This window comes from Wolffia australiana, chromosome 11 (genome assembly GCF_029677425.1).
Source record: "Wolffia australiana isolate 7733 chromosome 11, ASM2967742v1".
Classification (NCBI taxonomy): Eukaryota; Viridiplantae; Streptophyta; class Magnoliopsida; order Alismatales; family Araceae; genus Wolffia; species Wolffia australiana.
Window position 1 is genome coordinate 3,305,636 of NC_135845.1, and position 19,461 is coordinate 3,325,096.

Below are 19,461 nucleotides of genomic sequence, written 5' to 3' on the forward strand. Positions count from 1 at the left end.
GAAGGCATAGACGAAGAAAGAGAGAGAAAGGGGAGAGAGAAAGAGAGGAGAGGATAAGAGAGAGGAAAAAGAGAAAGAAGAGAATGAGTGGAGAGAGAGAGATGGGGGAGAGAAAGAGAGAGAAAGGGGAATGGGAGAGCCATATAGATATGGAGAAAGAGAGGGATAGAGATGGAGAAAGTGAGAGAGAGAGAGATAGAGATGGAAAAAGAGAGAAGAGAGAGATAGAGTTGGAAAAAGAGAGAAGAGAGAGATAGAGATAGAGATAGAGATAGAGATAGAGATAGAGATAGAGAGAGAGAGAGAGAGAAAGGAGAAGGAATAGAGAGGAGCACGAAATCCGTGACACTTTCATTGCACCGCCTAACCCTAACTAACGCAGTAACTACGAACTCCTCTCACCAGTGATATCCTTTACGACGATGCTTTAGTCAAACCTGTCGTCGGCTGCACGACCTCCGTCGGCGGGTACGCAAGGCCAATAACGGATTACCCATTAAAGAGAGTCCTTCCCTGTCCTTGGTCTACAGAAGCATCAAACAGGAGAGAAAAAAGGAAAAAGAGAGAAAGAAGAAGAGAGAAAAAAGCTTGTTGGTTAGAGAAACCATGCCCCAGACGTATTGATCCTCGGAGATTGCCGCTAATGGAGATAACCCACTCCTATTTTCTCATAAATCAAACCATACAAAGAAAGTTAATCAGACCGAGCTCGATATAATAATATCTTCCCACGGGATTTCCTCTTCGATGCCTCTTCCTTTTGCTCTAAGTTATCTCGCTATGGCCTTTGGTGTTTTTTACGTGATTCAGGTGACCCTTTTAACATGGATAGCTGGCAGGGTTGGGTTATCCTTCCTCTCTCTCTTTTTCTCTCTTTATCTCTCTCTCTCTCTCATTCTTCCTGTCGCTTTCCATCAACCACTTCAAATCTCTTCTTCTTAGATCTTCTTTCTTTATCATTCTTAAGCCTTCCTGCACTCTCAGCCTGTGTACAGAAGATGGGTTCCATCAGAGTATGGATTGCAGTCTTGATCTCGGCCATGGCGGTAATAAATCACTGCTTCTGCTCCCAGGTAAGCCTCCCCATCCATATTCACCTCTTCGTTTCTATCCCTTTTCACCGTCTATCAAATCTTCTTCATAATTATCATCATCATCATCGTAATAATCTTCTTCTTGTTCTTGTTTTGAAGGTGTACGTGGTGTACATGGGAGAGAAAACGGGTGAAAGCCAGGAGGATGTGCTTCGGAGGAACGAAGAGCTCCTCATGGCCGTCCATGGCGGAAGGTCAGCTTCAACGAGCTTCTGCTCTAAGATCAAGTCTTACTTAACCGGTTTCTTCATCTTAAATTGCTCTTCCACAGCCAAGAACAAGCCCGGGAATCCCACGTTTACAGCTACACCAACGCTTTCAGAGGATTCGCCGCTAAACTCTCAGACCAGCAAGCCATGTCCATGGCCGGTAACTCTTCCTTTCTCATCTCTTCATGTTTTACTTCTGCTAATGAAAAAAATAAAAATCTAATATGCAGGAATGGAAGACGTAGTCTCAGTTTTTCCAAGTGTCAGAAGAACTCTGCATACCACGCATTCATGGGATTTCATGGGACTGACGATCGACGAGGCCGCGGAGATCCCCGGTTTCTCCGCCGATAACCAAGAGAACGTCATCATTGGATTCATCGATACAGGTGATAATTAACGATTAGTCTCCATTATAAACCTTAATTACGCGTGTATGTCTAATCACACGGCTAATTATCAGGAATCTGGCCTGAGTCGCCCAGCTTCCGCGACGAAAATATGCCTCCAGTGCCCTCTAGATGGAAGGGTGTTTGCCAAAATGGGAAATCTTCGATCAATTTTCCTTGCAACAGGTGGAAGTTATCTTTTTTATCAGTATATCTATTTTTTTTTAAAAATTCTGGGTTTCTTCAAGAAAATCATTTTTGCCCCGAATTTCTATGCGTCGTAGTATTAATACATCTTCAGAATTCTCAATCTTTGGTATCTGTTCTGGCAACCCCAGCGGATCGATCTATCTTTTTCTTTTCAAAAAAACAATTTCTGGGTTTCTATTAGATATTCAATTTTGCCAAATTTTTTATATTAATCATGGAAGTAATACATCCTCATAACTCTCAATCTTTTGGTATCCGCCCTGGCAAGCCCAGCGGATCAATCTATCTATCTTTTTTCTTTTAAAAACAAAATTTCTCAGTTCGTTAAAAATATTAATTTTTTGGGCAGAAGGTTTAGATATGACATGATATTAATACATTCGGTATGCGCTCGTAGCGTCTGCTTTCCGCTTTACAAGCCAAGCAGATCCATCTATTATTAATCTATCCGTCTACCTACTCTTTTTTCAAAAAACTATTGTACTACCTATCTATCTATCCTTCAAATCTATATATCTATTTATTTAATATTTCTTAAAACATTATAAAAATACCAATCTACCTAATTTTTCTTTTTGAAAATATAGTAATATCTATCCAATAAAATCAGATCTCTAGCGAAATCATAGACGTCTAACATCCATCTGTCTATCTAATCGTTTTTCAGAAATTTACGGTAATACCTTTCTTGAACTATCTGTCTATCTACTCTTTTAAAAATACGTATATAGTAAAACCTATCTACATATCCATCCATCTATAAAAACATTATAGAAATATAGTAATATCTATCTACTAAAATTAGATTTCTAGCAAAAAGATAGACTTCTGACATCCAAAAAACTTACAATTTTCAATCATTTTTCTACGAACTTAAAATTGTAATCTTGAAAAATTATCTCTCACTGTCGGAACCGGAAGAGAATCAACAGGAAGATAATCGGTGCGAGATACTACTCGAGCGGGTTCATGGCGGAGACGAAGAGCGCGGTGAACGAAACAAGCACACCGGCGGAGTTCCACTCGCCGAGGGACAGCGCCGGGCACGGAACCCACACGGCCTCCACGGCCGCGGGCCGGCTCTGGCGCAACGCCGACTTCAACGGGCTCGGCGGCGGCGGCGCGCGCGGCGGCGCGCCCATGGCTCGAGTCGCGGTCTACAAAGCCTGCTGGCTCTCCGGTTGCTACGACAGCGACATCCTCGCCGCCTTCGACGACGCCATTAACGACGGCGTCGACCTCATCTCCGTTTCTCTCGGCCCGGACGCCCCCCAGCAAAGCTACTTCAACGACGCCGTCTCCATCGGCTCCTTCCACGCGGCCGCGAGAGGAATTCTCGTCGTCTCCTCCGTCGGCAACCTGGGCACTCCCGGCGCCGCCACCAACCTCGCGCCCTGGATGATCACCGTCGCCGCTGGGACCACCGACCGAGACTTCGCCTCGACTATCCTCCTCGGGGACGGCACTCGTGTCTCGGTAAGTGTTCCCCATCGGATTACGGTATCGGGACGGATGCTGTATCTGAAATCACATTTCCGAGATATCGTTTTTACCAATGTTGGTAGCTAGGTAACTGTTAGATTTAAGAGGTTACCAACTGTGCTAATCACTATTAAATAGTGTTCTCCATCAGATTTCGGTATCGGGACGGATGCTGTGTCGATATCAGATATCATTGTCCGTCCCGATATTGGTAACTGTTAGATTCAGGCGCTTACCAACTGTGCTAACCACTATGCTTAGTGTTCATCCGTCCCGATACCTACGTCGGATTACGGTCTCGGGATGGATGCTGTGTCGGATATCGGAAATCATGTTTCTGAGATATTAGTTTTTACCCATATCCAGATGTTGGATAACAATACCGGATATCGGTTGCTACAGTACCGATATCCGATATCGTTATCCATCTCAATGTCGTCATCCGTCTCTGTGTTTCAGAAAGGATGACAATATCGGATATGGGAGTTGGATATCAGATTTCTATATCTAAACATAGAATGGTTGTAAAAATATATTCTTTTTCCAGTGTGCATGGACGCCGACAAGACGGTTATTTCGTCCCGTCCCGGAGTTCGGACGATTGAGGGGACTAAGAACTGTCCCCTGGTATCCGGATGTGCGAAATAATCATCTGGCATCGGGATGGGCAAAATAATCATCCCATCCCATCACCTTGAGAGCTCCAGCTGGAATTCGACACGTACTGCTGTACCACAAGCAAAATTCCGGTGGCCCAGTTACTGTTTTGTCCAGGACGGGGGAGTGGACGAAGAACCGTCCGCTGGCATCAGGATGGGACGATTGTTTAGTCCATGGACTAAATCACTGTCCCCTTCGGGGCCTTGGAAGGCAGACAGGACTGAATGAGTCTGTGCACTTTGACTCAGTCAATTAACCCCCCAAGAGCTCCTGCTAGAATTTGACACGTGCACATGTACCACGTGTCAAATTCCGAGTGGCCCAATGCACTGTTTCGTCCTGGAAGTAGGATGGGACGAGAATGTCTTGGATGGGATGGGTTTTGGACGAGAATATTTGGGAAGGGAAGATTCGGACAAACCTATAAAAATTGAGACTTAGGACGGGTTTTGGACGATCTTCGTCCCGTCCATCGTCCTCGTCGTGAGACGTAGGGCTATTTATGGCCCGAGCTGGCAGTGTGTGGCTTCTGGGATTTGAACTGCCACCTGGATACAGCTGATATCAAGGGCGCTACTTTTGATCTGTAAGCATCTTCGATTATTAAAGAGTATCAACATCTTCGATTAATCTTTACTAGGGGGAGAGCTTGAACGTGATGGGCATGAGCGCGACCGCGAGGATCATCCCCGCTTCCCAAGCCAATGCCGGTTTTTTCACGCCGGATCAAGCCAGGTGAATGGAAAAAATATATAAAAAAAACCCGTTTTCGACGTTGAAGAGTATTGAATTTGTGGATTTTTTCGGGTAGTTTCTGCTTGGAGAGCTCGCTGGATTCGGAGAAGGCGAGAGGGAAGGTGCTGGTGTGCCGCCATGGCGGGGGCTCGGCGGAGACGAAGGTGGCGAAGAGCTTAACGGTCAAGAACGCCGGCGGCGTTGGCATGGTTCTCATCGACGACTTCGACGCCGACGTCGCCGTTCCGTTCGCAATCCCCGCCGCCTCCGTCGGAAAACTCGCCGGCGACCGCGTTCTCTCCTACGTTACTCGCACCAGGTCCTCCATTTTCACCCACCAAAAAAAAAAATCTCATCACGATCATCTAACAAGAGAAACGATAAACCGCAGAAACCCGACGGCCAGGATCTTCCCTGCGAGAACAGTAATCGGATCAAAGCCAGCTCCGACGGTGGCCGCCTTCTCCTCCAAAGGCCCCAACTCGCTAACCCCGGAGATCTTAAAGGTCTTAACCCCGCCATTAACTCTCCTTAATCAAGCTTTCCGCTCTCTAATCACGTTTTATCACAGCCGGATGTAGCCGCGCCGGGGTTAAACATCCTCGCCGCTTGGTCACCCTCCGCCAAGAGATTAAACTCCAACGTCGCATCTGGGACGTCCATGGCGTGCCCACACGTGGCAGCCATCGCAGCCGTTATCAAAGCTGCCAACCCTTCTTGGTCGCCCTCCGCCATCAAATCCGCCATCATGACCACCGGTGAGATCCCAATCGTTGACTTTTCCTCTCTCAGCGTTGACTCTTCTTCGTCTCGCAGCTTCCGTAGCGGATCCTAGTCGAGCCTCGCCGTTCGCCCGCGGGTCCGGGTACCTGGATCCGACCCGAGCGTTGTTCCCGGGTCTGGTCTACGACTCGGGTCCGGCGGATTTTGACGCGTTTCTCTGTAGAGACGACGGCAAGACGAGGCGATTGGTCAGCGGCGCCGCCAGGCCCTGCCCCCGGCCGCTGCCGCCGGCCCGCGATCTGAACTACCCGGCGATCGTGGTCGTTGATTTCGTGGGCCGGGTTTCGGTGGTCCGCACCGTGACCAACGTGGGGAGCCCCAGGATCGTATACCGGTCAACGGTCTCGCCGCCTCCCGGGGTCAACGTGACAGTGGATCCGAGAACGCTGGCCTTTTCCGGGTATGGGCAGCGAATCCGGTTCAAGGTGACCTTCGACGTGCCCGTTAAGGATCCGCCGAGGGGCTTCTCTTTCGGGTCTCTTTCGTGGGTCTCCGGCGACGCAGAAGTGAGGTCCCCGCTTATCGTGAGGTCCCGCCGGGGTTGAGTCTATAGGCTCGCACGTGGCAACCCGTTGACTTCAATTAACTCCCGAATTCGAAAACATTCGGAAATTTCATTCGTGGTTATTAATTTGATTAACCTAGACTGTAATTTTTCACTTTTTTCGGGCTGCCAACGTGGCAGCTTTCTGTTATGGCAAGAGGCGTACTCCCCGAAAAGGTCATTAACCGTCTTCATCAGCACGTGCGTCACGCCGGGCCTATTTAAAAATTAAAATATAATTCGTTAAAAGAATAAGAAAACAAAGTGGGCCTCGATTTTTGGCGTGGCTGCAGTTGTCTCGATGATGCGTGGGGCCCACAAATTTTTAAAATCAATTATATTTTGCCACGTGGCCATTGATGGACACGGAAATTGTTGGTGGCAGCAGAGAGAACTCTACTGGCATAATCTTTTATTACTCTTGTAAGCAATAAAATAAAAAAGTCAACTCCTCACCAGGAGTAAATGCAAGAGGATAATTTAAATAAAGCCCCTGGTATAAAAATCATTTACCGCGTATCCGGAACGGTATTAGGGCAAAAGGAGGTACCAGTGGAAGTTGTGCTACGTGGTCCCCACAGCCACGTGGCGGGCCGTGGGACCCGCTCAACCGGGGCGGCTGTCGTCAGCGCGCGTTGGTTCACGCCGTTTAGTTATGGGCCGTCGAGAAATTTAAGCTGTTGATGCGTGTCAATCACACGAAGACCGTACGCTCAGAGAGAGTAAGAGATTTTTGGGACACGTGGCGGAAGAGGATAAGACCGCAGGGGGTGCGTCGTGCGGATGCTAGTTTGAGTGGAAGTCGGCCGGATGGAGGAGCAAAGACTAACAACAGCCGTTGATTACGAGATTATGATAGGAGGATATTGTAGTCATTTATGAAGAAAACGTGGTCTCTTCAACACTCTCTGTCTCTCTGCGGGAGGAGAGAGAAGGCTGGGGATAGGTGGATTTTGATTTCGTGTTCAAACTGAGTTTCAGTTGATTATAGGTCCGGCGATCGGCGTTCCTGGAAAGCGGTTTCACTTGATGTCGATTTTCTCTTCGGATCCTTGTTTCTGCTTCTGATTTTGCTTCCCAGATTGAAGAACCGATCTTCCAACCCGAAATTTTCTCTGATTTTGTGGAATTTTGGTTTAGGGCGACAGGAGACTAGTTGATCACCGTGGATGTTGATGAACAGGTGACAGAAATTTTCCGCTCGCTGCCGGATTCGCTGTGTTTTTGGTTTATTCTTGATTTGGCGATCTTTGGTTTTGACTGACAGGAATGAGCGAACGTCGCGAATCTCTGATTCGTAGTCATGGTTGATTTGGGATTTCTGGCTGGTTGGAATCGGTTGGCGAGTAATCGCGCCAGGTTTCGGGTCAGGAATTGAGTTGATTTCGGTGAAGGACATGGAAGGGGATCTAATTGCACAGATGAGCTCTTCTGTTTTCGCTCACGACGTCAATTCCCTAGCAAGGAAGAGGGATTTGGCGTGGCAACGCGGTGGGTTCCTCCACAACCATCATCAAGAAGGGATTAACAGTTCTTCCTACGTGATTAACCCTACTAATTGGGATCCAAAGGCTTGGTTCTGGGACAGCGCGAGATTCGTAGCCAAACCTGCTTCCAATGAATCTAACGGAGCAATCAGAATTGGGGATTCTTCACCACCGGCGGGTTTTGAGCAGATTGGTTCGAAGGAAGGGATGAGAACCGCAAAAGAGGCCGAGAACCTTACCTTGAAGCTGGGGGGAAGATTTCAAAACTTCGAAGAGCCCGGGGGACGATTAAACAAACGCGTTCGATCTGGATCTCCTGCAAACGGCGGAAATTACCCAATTTGTCAGGTGGACGACTGCAAAGCAGATCTCTCGAGTGCCAAAGATTATCATCGGAGACATAAAGTCTGTGAAATTCACAGCAAGACTTCCAAGGCTGTCGTGGGAAGCCAGATGCAGAGATTCTGTCAGCAGTGCAGCAGGTCAATAATTAACAATTTTTTTCTTGTTAATGTTTATGTTTTTAAAAATCATGTTCTTGGTGAATTACAGGTTCCACTCTCTGGGGGAATTCGACGAGGGGAAAAGAAGTTGTAGGAGGAGACTTGCAGGGCATAATCGTCGTCGAAGGAAGAATCAACCCAAAGACGATTCCAACCAATACGCATTTCCCACAAATCAAGAGAATCGCGGCCCTGGAAATTTAAAAACCATCGACGTATCCGGCATTCTTGCCCGTCTTCAAGGTGAAAAACCGTCATCAAATCCTCTGTTCATTCATTATTAAAGTTATTATTATTTGATGAGACTACAGTTTTTTCATTGAACCCCTTGAATTCGATTGATTACAGGCCATGAAAAAGATAAATCGGCAAGCAGACCTGGGAAATTTGATCTGACTATCTCGCAGAACTCGGAAATTACTGCTCCGTCGACTAGGGATTTGTTGTCTGTTCTTTCTTCCGAATCAAAAGTTCTTCAACCCATGTCGGGCGATGGCAGAGACAGTAGCAAGAAGAGCGTTAACCCTCAGGAACGCTTGATTAAGACGCGGGCACTTGCCTTCCCATCATTGTCTGAAGTGTCTGATCATTCACTTGACGAAATCTCTCATGATTTGGAATTACAGTTGTTTAGCTCTTCTGATGGGGCGAGTCCCCCAAAGACGAGTTCTTCCAGTAAGTATCAGTCCACAGAGAATAGCAGCCCTATCGACGACAGATCCGCTTTGTCTTCACCTGCAGTGCAGAGCTTGTTTCCTCTTCGTTCTGGAGATAAAGATTATGGGTCAATGTTAGGGCTTTCTGGAGATGCCGAGAGAATTCTTGTTAATGGTCTTCAATATCGTTTCGGGGACACCTCTTCGTCGGGCTCTGATCAATCTCCGTCAACGTCCGACTCTGGAAATCAAGTGGGTTTACCTCTTATTTTGATTTTTTAGAAATGCAGAGATTAATCTAATACTTTTCAAATACAGGATCGCACGGGAAGGATTATTTTCAAACTGTTTGGCAAAGATCCTAGTAGTTTCCCCGGAGCACTTCGCAATCAGGTAGGAAAGATCCTAGTTGTTGTTTAGTTTTTAATTAATATGATCTTGATTTTGTTGTTTGTTCTTAATTTAATGAAAGTGGGGGGTGGTGGACGTACTTGCAGATATTATCATGGCTTTCGCATAGCCCATCAGACATGGAGGGCTACATTCGACCGGGATGCGTGGTTTTATCTATCTATTTGGCCATGCCATCTTTTGCGTGGGCAAAAGTGAGCATTTTTAATTTTATTTCTTCCCCAATATAACCTCCAGTGATTAATTTCTTAAATTTCCCACGTTTTTTAATAAAATTTCATGTTTTGCAGCTTGAGAGGGACCTATCTGAGCGAGTGAAATTCCTCATCCAGTCGGCCGATTCAGACTTCTGGAGAAACGCGAGATTCGTAGTCCACACGGCTAATCAACTGGCCTCTCACAAAGATGGTACCTAAAATTTTTATGAGGAAAATGCTGTTTTTTCTGGGATTATTTATGTTTTCTAAATCTTATTTTTCTTATTTCCAGGGAAAGTCCGTTTATGCAAATCTTGGATAACGTTAAGCGCGCCGGAGATAACCTCCGTCTCTCCCTTGGCAGTTGTGAGTGGGGAAGAAACCCTAATAACAATTAGGGGAAGGAATCTGGCCGCCCGGGGAACGAAGTGAGTTTAGAATATGCTTTAGAAAAGTCAACCTCTTTGGAATATTTTTTTCAAAAGTCAAATCTCTTCCATAAATATCTTATGGTCAACGCTCTTGACACCCAGGCTTCACTGTGCATACGTGGGTACCTACACTTCCACGTCGTCCGATTCAGGCTTCAGTGTGAATTCTATAACTTTCAACTTCCCCGGCGGAGCTCCAAATCTCTACGGGCGGTTCTTCTTAGAGGTTTGTCGGATTGGATTAATTGTTTTTTTTAATGGGGAGGTACCCTAATCGCCAAAAAATACGTTTTTTAGGTGGAAAATGGTTTTAAGGGGAATAATTTTCCCGTTATAGTCGCCGACCCGAAGATCTGTCAAGAAATTAGGGCTCTTGAGCCGGAGCTTGACGGTGATGGTATCAGAACCAATCTCATCCTGCATTTTCTCAACGAGCTGGGCTGGCTTTTCCAAAGAAAATCGACCGCGTCATTCTCAATCTTCCCGAGATTCTCAAGCTCAAGATTCAAATTCCTGATTCTTTTTTCTGTCGACCGGGACTGGTCGGCGCTGGTGAAGAAGCTGTTGGACTGTTTAATGGAGGAGAAGTCGCGGAATTTGGATCTTGCGGAGGAGTATTCCGAGATGCTCTCTGAGATTCGGCTTGTGCACAGAGCGGTGTCGAGGAGGAGTCGCAAAATGGTAGAGTTGCTATTGAATTTTTTAGAGAGAAATGGGTCGGGTTCATCCGCAGTGTATCTCTTTCCTCCTGATGTTTTGGGGCCCGGCGGGCTCACCCCTCTTCACTTGGCCGCTTCCATGGATGGGTCGGAGGATATTGTCGATGCGCTCACTGATGATCCGCAGGAGGTAATTCTCATATCTGAAATACCCTCTTTCTCTTTCTAGAATTTCTAATTTCTCACGGGCCTTCTCCGTCGTAATGTGCAGTTTTGTGCCGATTGAATTCTCTCAATTTCTTTTCGATTCTGGGCGTCTCAAACTATTTCACCATTTAATTTGCTTTAATCTCCTTTCTCAAATATTAATATATCATTTTAAAGAGATATCATTTTTCTCTCTCTAGGATCTGTGACCTTTTGGTCCGTTTTGCACTTTAGTTTCACTGCTTTCTCTCCGTCCTTTTCTGTCATATTATGCCGTTTCTTCCGATTGAATTCTCTCGATTTTTTATTCCAATTCTAGATGACTCAATCTAATTTAAATCAACTAGCTTTTTGGGATGACCACCCGCTCCTTAGAGTGTCTGGTTTCCGACGGTCCCTTTGGTGTGCATATTATTTGCTTTCTTTGGACAAAATTAAATTGATAGCTTTCCCATTCTAGAAGTTTCAATGTCTTTTACTCTTTACTTTCCGTTTCTCCCGTCAAACCCGGTTGAATTTCCTTGCTTTCTTTTCAAAGTCTAGAAGCCTATATCTCCTCTACTTTAAAATGTTACTTAAATATTATCAATAAGATATCACTTTACTAACTTTATGTCCCTCAAAGTCTCACATTATCAAACCAATTCAGAATGCGTCCACCCATTCTGCTCTCTTATTCATCTAAATCTCGTCTATAATCCAGTATCAATTTTCTGACTCTCTGAGATGCCCTCTTTCTCTCTCTTGAATCTCTAGTTCCTCAGTGTCTAAATCTGATACTTGGTCTGGAATCACAACAGATTGGTCTTGAATCCTGGAGCTCATCCATTGACGAAGACGGAAAACCTCCATATTACTATGCCTTGATGAGGAACAACCAATCCTACAACCGTCTCGTGGACAGAAAACTGGACAGGAGACGAGGGCAGCTCTCCATCGCCGTCCATTCTGTGGACTCCATCTCTCAAGAGCTACCACCATCTGTTGAAAGGGTGATCCCAGAGATCACGAGTCTGCGAGCGATCTACTCTCATTGTTCATTCTTGGAGAGGCGAACAATAAAGTCCGCTTACCCGGCGGTGGGGTTTCAGATCCCCTTCATGCACCCCATTCTTGCCATAGCTGCTGTTTGCGTCTGCGTCTGCGTCTTTCTCAGAGGCTCACCGGTTTTCGGCTCGGTTGTTTCTTCCTTCAGCTGGGAGAGTCTGGGCTTTGGGCCGAGGTAGTCTTACTGAAGCTCTGATGAACATGCGGCAGTCAACCGAGCTGAAGAGCCTTGACTTGCCCTTACCTGAAGAACCTCTCTGGTAACGTTAAAACTTGCTTTCATTTTTTCTCTCTTATCGGTCAGCTTGCTGTTGTGGTAGGCCATGTATAGTCGGAGTCGGAAAAGGGGAAGAAAACGAAAATAAGTTTATATATTAGATAAAGTATTAATACACTTATCTAAAGTTATAATTTATTCTATTGTTTTACATTTGCTTTACCCTATTCCTTTCCTTTTTCTGTGGAAAATACAGTTGGATTCCAATTCGATGCGCCCTTTTCTTAATAAATTATTTGAGCCGATGTTGAATCTTGAAGTGTGACCGAGAGAATCAGGCTGTCTCCCTGTTTGACGTCAAGTTTTCATGGAATTTTCTACCAATGCCAAAGTTTAAAGGTCGAACGCTGCTAAATAGCAGAGCTGAGTTCTGATTATCGTGTACTCGTCTTAATTCGAAAATTCTCTTCATAAGATTCATAAAAGTTCTGAGGAATATCACTCATTGTCTTCTGAAGATTATTGCTTGGGCCAATAAAAGAGGAACTATAAAGACTTATCAGATCTTAGTCATATGGCGTAGTATAAGTGGCATCAACAGTGTTATTTTTTTCTTATAAAAAAGTGTTAATTTTAATTTAAATATTGGGAAGATAAATACTCATTGTTGCATCGTTCCGAAAGGAGCAAGGACCTTCTACGGGGTCTAAATATGTCATCTGCACTTGCATGATTTAATAATATTGTTTGAAATTCCCAAGGCAATTGTACAATTAGTCGGTCTGACGACCTTTTATTTAGCATCTTGCTGCGTCTAACTGATATTTCCTCACAAAAAGGTACAATTTAATGTCCATGTGTTTTCTCAGTCTCATGAAAGTGATAATTTGAAGCACTATGGATGGATGCTTGGTTGTGGCAAGACTATATTCTATATTTTCTTATAAAAGTCATATAGCTATTACATCGACAGTTGTGTATGTAGTAGCTGACATGGATCCATATTTATCTTCAATCGAGGAACAATAATTTTTTCGTCACCCCTGATTTCCATGGTACTAGGGAGTCCACTATGAGGATGCACCAAAGTCATGTATCTCCCTTGGTCATATAAAACAGACAACTCAGTATTTAAGAGTGCTCAAATTTGCATTCATGATAAGGGCAACGAACGAACCTTTCATTGGAAAATATTTACATTATTTTATAACAATTGCTGCAACGCACAACCTTGCAACAGTTGTCCAGTTATTCGTCAACTCTGTACGACAATGTCGATACTAAGACACAAGAAGTTAAGAAAAATGCTACGTTGATAAGTATTTTGGAGTAAATTTGAACATTGACTATGTTTACGTTGTCTAATTCAGACACCTAAACCTATAGTTAACATTTTCTACAGTCTTGGTTTGGTTAAAGATCGGTTTCTGTTCAGTAAAAATATTTTAGTTCTGACAGAGGTGTCTGAAAAAATCTAATTCAATTTTTAAGAGTACATTTCATCAATCGATGGATACTTTATGAGAAGATTACTAAATTGTTCATATCTGAAATAAATTTGGAGAACTGTTTGAAATAATTTTAATGTTCTTCCCTTGTGGGAAAAGAAAACATTGGTTTGTAAAAGATATTCATTTCAAATGAGTGTACCATAATTCCATTTAAATAGCTTTTGATCACTCTAATGAAGAAGTAGCCTTAGAAATGCTTTTGAAGCCCCCTACATGTATGTTTTTTTCTGAATTTTAATGGAACAAACATAAAAAGGGTCACTATTTATTGCTAGTCAAGAAATACATATTTATGATGATAAACAGTCACTCATAATAAGATGACACATTAGAAATTCCTGGAAGATGAATTTATAATTCAGAACTCATAAATTTTATAGTTCGACTTGTATATTTCTGATGGACATCAAAATAGAAGTAACATTTGTGTTATACACCATTCAAGTATGATGGAATTTATAGTAATTTACATTTCCCCAGTTGTGTCATATTTGGAAGGGACATTTGGTTCCTGCAAACTGCAATATCAAGAGCTAGTGTGATTTCCACCCCATCTCCAACCTTGACTTAGAAAGCCTCTGTCTAACTTAGCAAATACAACTGTATGGCTGGGTTTTAATACAATGTTAAAGGATTATATATCATCTTACGAGTCAGATGATTCCAATATTTAAAAATGATTTCATCAAATATGACATATATTGAAATTCACATCAAGGATGTTATATGTTCAAAGATATCATGAATAAACAAAAGGCATGAGCTTCACACACTCATGAGGTTCCCATTATTAGATTTTCAAACTTCATTGGGACATAGAACCATTTAAAAACCAACATTTGTGAGTAAGAAAAAAATGTTCCTAAAGAAGTTCAAATGTATTGTTTCGTCGAGAATTTATTTTCTATAACTTTCCATATTATACTATGAATCTGTAAGTTCTTATTTAATTTCATAAGATACATTTTCACAAATCAATAAATTTGTATATTGAATACCAATTCATGTGGGTGATAATGATTCACTAGCTTAAAACTGAAATGTTTTTTATAATCCTCTTGATTTAGATTTAGTCATATTTAAATATTTTTTGATTATCACTAGTGCATATTTTCTTCATATTTATTCATTTTTATCCTAATGAATTGTAGAACAAAACATGATTTATGTGGACTTATATCCTAAGTTAAAATATCTACCGTATTATGTATTTATTGTTACATTCACATTAACCTAGTTGGCTTCCTTGAAGAAGTTTTAAGATTCCACGTCTTGTAAAGGTTATTTCAGTGGGATGACTTATCTGAATTCATTGAACATTTATGTAGTAATGTGGGAGAATAAGATGCCCCTTATCAAAGTTGGACCAGTAAAAAGTTCCAGATTTTATGGACCTGGACTAAATTACTTAGACTCTGTCAAAAGAGTACCAGATTTGGTAGATCTATCACAAGTCCCAATAGTGTACCTATTTTCACGATGTGAAAGAAGCGAGGGGATGTGGATCCCATGGACAAATTGGCGAATCCTGACTGTACACTCGCAGGATCTATATAGCACATTGAAGACCAGTATCTAAACTCATTCTATCATTTTTAAGACTTGTTTATTTATCATCACCATATTATTGGCCAGCCAAGTAAAATAAAGGGTTTCAAGGCCCAATCTTATGTATGTATGTTCAAGGAATAAACAGGAAGCAGAGATTAAAATTGTATTGAGAAGCAGATATATAGGCCCATCACACACAACCTTCGTTATCTCTGCTATCTATTGTGATTTTTTCAATCTACCAGTCCTATCACTGCTAGAGCTGCCACTTTGTAATAGCAGCATACTACTCTTCCATGCAATTGATGTGGCTGCAAAATTACACCCAAAATGTGAGAATGCTGCCAAGAAATTCCTGACACTGCCAAGTACCAATACAGGCCTAGTTTTCATATTTAATCTCTTATTAGTTAAAGAAAATCAATAAAATGGGAAATAATGGTTTCGCCTTTTCGAATTCATCTCAAACTGAACTATGATAAGTATTTCCACATTATAATATTCCCATATAAAATATTATTTCATAAAGTATTTTATTGATTTAATAGCACTACTTCATATGGATTTGAACCTTACTCCAAAGTTTAATCCTGTTGCAAACCAAAACTGCTGACTAACCTAACTCAGCCTAAATTCTGGTTCATCACTTTTTCAATTTTTTGCGTTATATTATTATTTCCTCGTGATAGAGTTGACTCACGCAGCTTTACTCCATAAGTCACATGGTTGGGGGCAACAAAAACACGTTTATGTCACCATCAATTATGAAATAATGGAGAAATAATTTAATAATATTTCAATCTGAGGTTCAACATTTTGTTTTTCATCACTAAAGCGCTAAATGGGAGAGCCAAAATTTTAATCATGCACTGAGACATGTAAGGTCATGATAATGACAACATCATGCGATGTCACAAAAACATGTAAATGAATAAAAAATATGCGCACAATATTTGGAACCTGGATTTTTGGATTCTGACATTCTACTACTTTGCCCCAAGGACTTTACACATCGCCATCCATGAGATTTATCCTCTTCTACTGACGGCAAGAGAATCCCATCTTAATCAGTCAATCATCTTTTTGATCTTCTTTTTGCACCCATGATAAGACTATTTGGATTCCCATGAGTAGGAACTCATAGGTCATAATCAAAGTACCTAAATCCATAGACAAGATATATTTGGTGTCTCGGATATAAGGACCACTTGCACAACTATGACATGAACCAACTTCGACAGGTGGTATAATACCATTGAGACATTCATACATATCAATATAATGAAATCTATCCATTCAAGAGAACCAAGTATCTCCCATGGTGTCTCAATACTAAAGGCTCCGAGATCTTAGTTCCTACTCATGAGTGAGACTAGATAGTGATGCTTTATCCATATATTTTGATGTCATTCTGAAGTATTATTTGAATACCTATAAATGAACATATGCCTTGCAATTTGTGATTACCATAAAATGATCTCATTATAATTAACCAAGTCTAATCATGTATTCATAGAATTGATTGTAATCATTAGACGTGCACTATAATGAATAGATTTTATATGTGGATATTGAACCAAGCATGGAATGTGTGCTTTGTCAACGTCAATATATGTCTGATGGAAATATATGTGGCCGGCAAGCCAATCACACATTCCACATCTCATTTTGTGTTCATTAGTAGAACATATTCTTTATAGTGCACGTGCGATGCTTATAATGAAGTCCATGAATACATGATCAAACTTACTGAATTAAGATGAGATCATGATACGGAGATCACTAGTCTTTAAGAATGTGCTCTAAACATTCCTATTCGAAGGATACACGAGGAGGACATCAAAGTATCCAGATAGAATATCACTATCTAGCCTCACTCATATGATGAGTATGACCGTTCCTATAGCCATTAGTGTGGAGACACTAAGGACAGATGGTAGGTGCTCTTTAGTAGAAAGAGTTCACTGAGTTGATCCATACGAATCCCTCAATGAAATTATACCAAACTGTCTATAAGGTTTGTTGACGGACGGTTGTGTAAGTGGTCCTTAGAACTGAGACACCAAAGACATCTTGTGGACGGACAATTGCACTTTGAGTATGACGTATGTGTCACTAATCATGGGATTATAAATAGTCTGAGTTCCGGTGCATTAAGAAGTTTATGAAGACGATTGAGTGGTCAAGATGGGATACTCCACCCTCGGTATAAGAGGTAACAGCTCAAGAAAGACGACGTAATGAAGTCCTTGGCCAAGGTAGTGAAATATCGGAGAAGAGTTCTCTGATGATTTCTGAATGTATCAGTACTAACTCGGATGATCAATTAGAGTTTGACAATTGACCATACCCTAAGTCGTCCAAGGAGCGTCAAGTGTATGAGGAATTATACGCACATGGTAATTGACGATGAACAGGTTCCATGAGTGAGTTGATACACACTCATTTGTATCTTCTAGAGCAGGAGGTATCGCTTGGCACCCCATGTGTTGCCGACTCAACTTATCGATTGGGTTAAATCGATCCGATGTTAATTAATCTATATGATGTTATAGTTACTTAATTCGAAAGGCAAATAAAGGTTATCGGACCACTAGAGTCATTAACTAGACTGATACATGGGCTTAGAGGGTCACACACAACTGGTCTTTTAGACGTCTAAAGATATACTTTTGGTGGTTTTTATGAAAAATACCCATTTAATATGAATAAAGTAAGGGCCTGAAAGAATTTCACCCCAGACAGAGTTGTAGAGAGGTCTTCCCCTTCTTCTCCTCTCTCCTCATGACTCATCTCAACTCCCGATGTGATCAGGACGGCGTAACGACGACAACGGAGGTTGAATAGGGCTTGTCAATGAGAAGGACGAGATCCGACGTTCCGAGGACCACGTGGATACGTCTAGAGGTTTCACACTTTTTGAGCTTGACTCGTCTCGCTCCAAATTCAAGAAATCACGGATGCGATCTGTGCAAAGATACTTCGTTTCATGGTTTTATTGATGCCTTATGATTTTGCTTAAATCTTCCGCTGGGGATCATTTTGATTTATTCATCCATGTCAAGGCCTTTGGAACCCAACAATATTTATATCATGGATAACATGGCACATAAACTTTAGAGCCAACGAATGACATTCATGCAGATCTTGGAGAAGAGAGCAAAAGAAACAACAGCCCATATTTCACCAACTTCTAATATTTATAGTACATGATCAGGAAGAGTTAATAAACCAAAATTTATGAGATGGATTGTGTTGACATGCAAAATATCTTATAATTTCAGTTACAAATTGAAAATACAAATCCACATAGAAAAAATAGTTCAACTTAATTTATCTAATTTAGTTAAAATAATTTTGGTCAACCTATCAAAATTAAATATCTACCAAATAATAAGCACATGAATGATTGGATGATGACACATATTGTGGATGATGAATCAGGAGCTTTGCCTTCCATGGAGAACTTGTATATAGCCTGAAATAAAGAACAATAAGATCTTTTTCACCATAAGACATGTAAGTGGGGCATGTTGCAACTCATGTAGAACCATTTTATAGTTTGACGCATAATGTCTAGATTAAAAATTAATTCCATCTATCAAAAAAAATTCTAAAACTCTAAATCACTTAGAAAATACACTAGTTATGTAAACTTTTGACATAGGTGTCTCCTTATTTACGATTCAAAATTTTTTTATCGATCTCAATTTCGGGGTATCCAACCTTTACAAATAAAAAAAAAAGTCTTTAATGGGTAAAATAAAACAATGGTTACGCAATGATCTTAGATCATCAAATACACCATGTTAAACATTGAGACAACAATTTAATTATTAATCCTCTCATTAAAGTCAATCAGAATAATAATTCAAAGCTGATCACCAACCAATACATTAATACCAAAAAATGCCTGAATCTTTATCAAATATTGACTGAATAATGATCATATAATTTAATAAAAAGCCCATCATATTGATATATATTATTCAAACTGAACATCAAATCATGTTTTTCTCTGTTTAACAAAATAGATTTTATCTTTGCATTTGATGAGCATTTCATCACACTATAGTAAAGATATAGGATTTCTCAAGAATGAGAAATATCATGATATGCATGACCAGTGTTTTGCATGGTTGATATTAAATTTGAGGATGTACATTTATATAATTTGGGTCAAAATTCCTATTTTATGACACATCAAGGTTGAACTTGGATGAGTATGGGATTTAATTATTTATCTATCATTCTCTGAATCCCAAAGAATACTCATGAATGCCTGTAAAAGTCATTGGGCCATGTTCTATAGCCTCGAACATTTCAAGGCACATATCTGTGTAGATTTAGATGTTCTAGTGACCAGATGCCACAACGTCATGCCCATGATCTAACACAACATTATAACCATTGTTATTTATTGAAAAATACTTAGCTACCATTCAGTGATTGTGCCAAATATCAATTTTAAATATTTT

General features: G+C 41.4%; 2 protein-coding genes across 2 annotated transcripts; both read left to right on the forward strand.

Annotated features, from left to right (window-relative positions):
* Nucleotides 1-870: 870 nt before the first annotated feature.
* LOC144709811 (subtilisin-like serine-protease S) lies at nt 871-6,300 on the forward strand. The gene is made up of 11 exons (XM_078583456.1): nt 871-1,073; nt 1,194-1,288; nt 1,366-1,463; nt 1,534-1,692; nt 1,767-1,878; nt 2,835-3,378; nt 4,685-4,779; nt 4,856-5,098; nt 5,171-5,285; nt 5,351-5,537; nt 5,596-6,300. The coding sequence occupies exons 1-11, from the start codon at nt 999-1,001 to the stop codon at nt 6,105-6,107; spliced, it is 2,235 nt and encodes a 744-aa protein (XP_078439582.1). The 5' UTR covers nt 871-998; the 3' UTR covers nt 6,108-6,300.
* Nucleotides 6,301-7,007: 707 nt separating this feature from the next.
* Nucleotides 7,008-12,191, forward strand: LOC144709810 (squamosa promoter-binding-like protein 15). Its single transcript, XM_078583455.1, has 11 exons — nt 7,008-7,289; nt 7,374-8,075; nt 8,146-8,339; nt 8,445-9,004; nt 9,071-9,145; nt 9,250-9,357; nt 9,454-9,571; nt 9,653-9,788; nt 9,894-10,017; nt 10,089-10,640; nt 11,458-12,191. Exons 2-11 carry the CDS (start codon nt 7,504-7,506, stop codon nt 11,881-11,883), a joined length of 2,865 nt encoding a protein of 954 aa, XP_078439581.1. The 5' UTR covers nt 7,008-7,289; nt 7,374-7,503; the 3' UTR covers nt 11,884-12,191.
* Nucleotides 12,192-19,461: the final 7,270 nt, after the last annotated feature.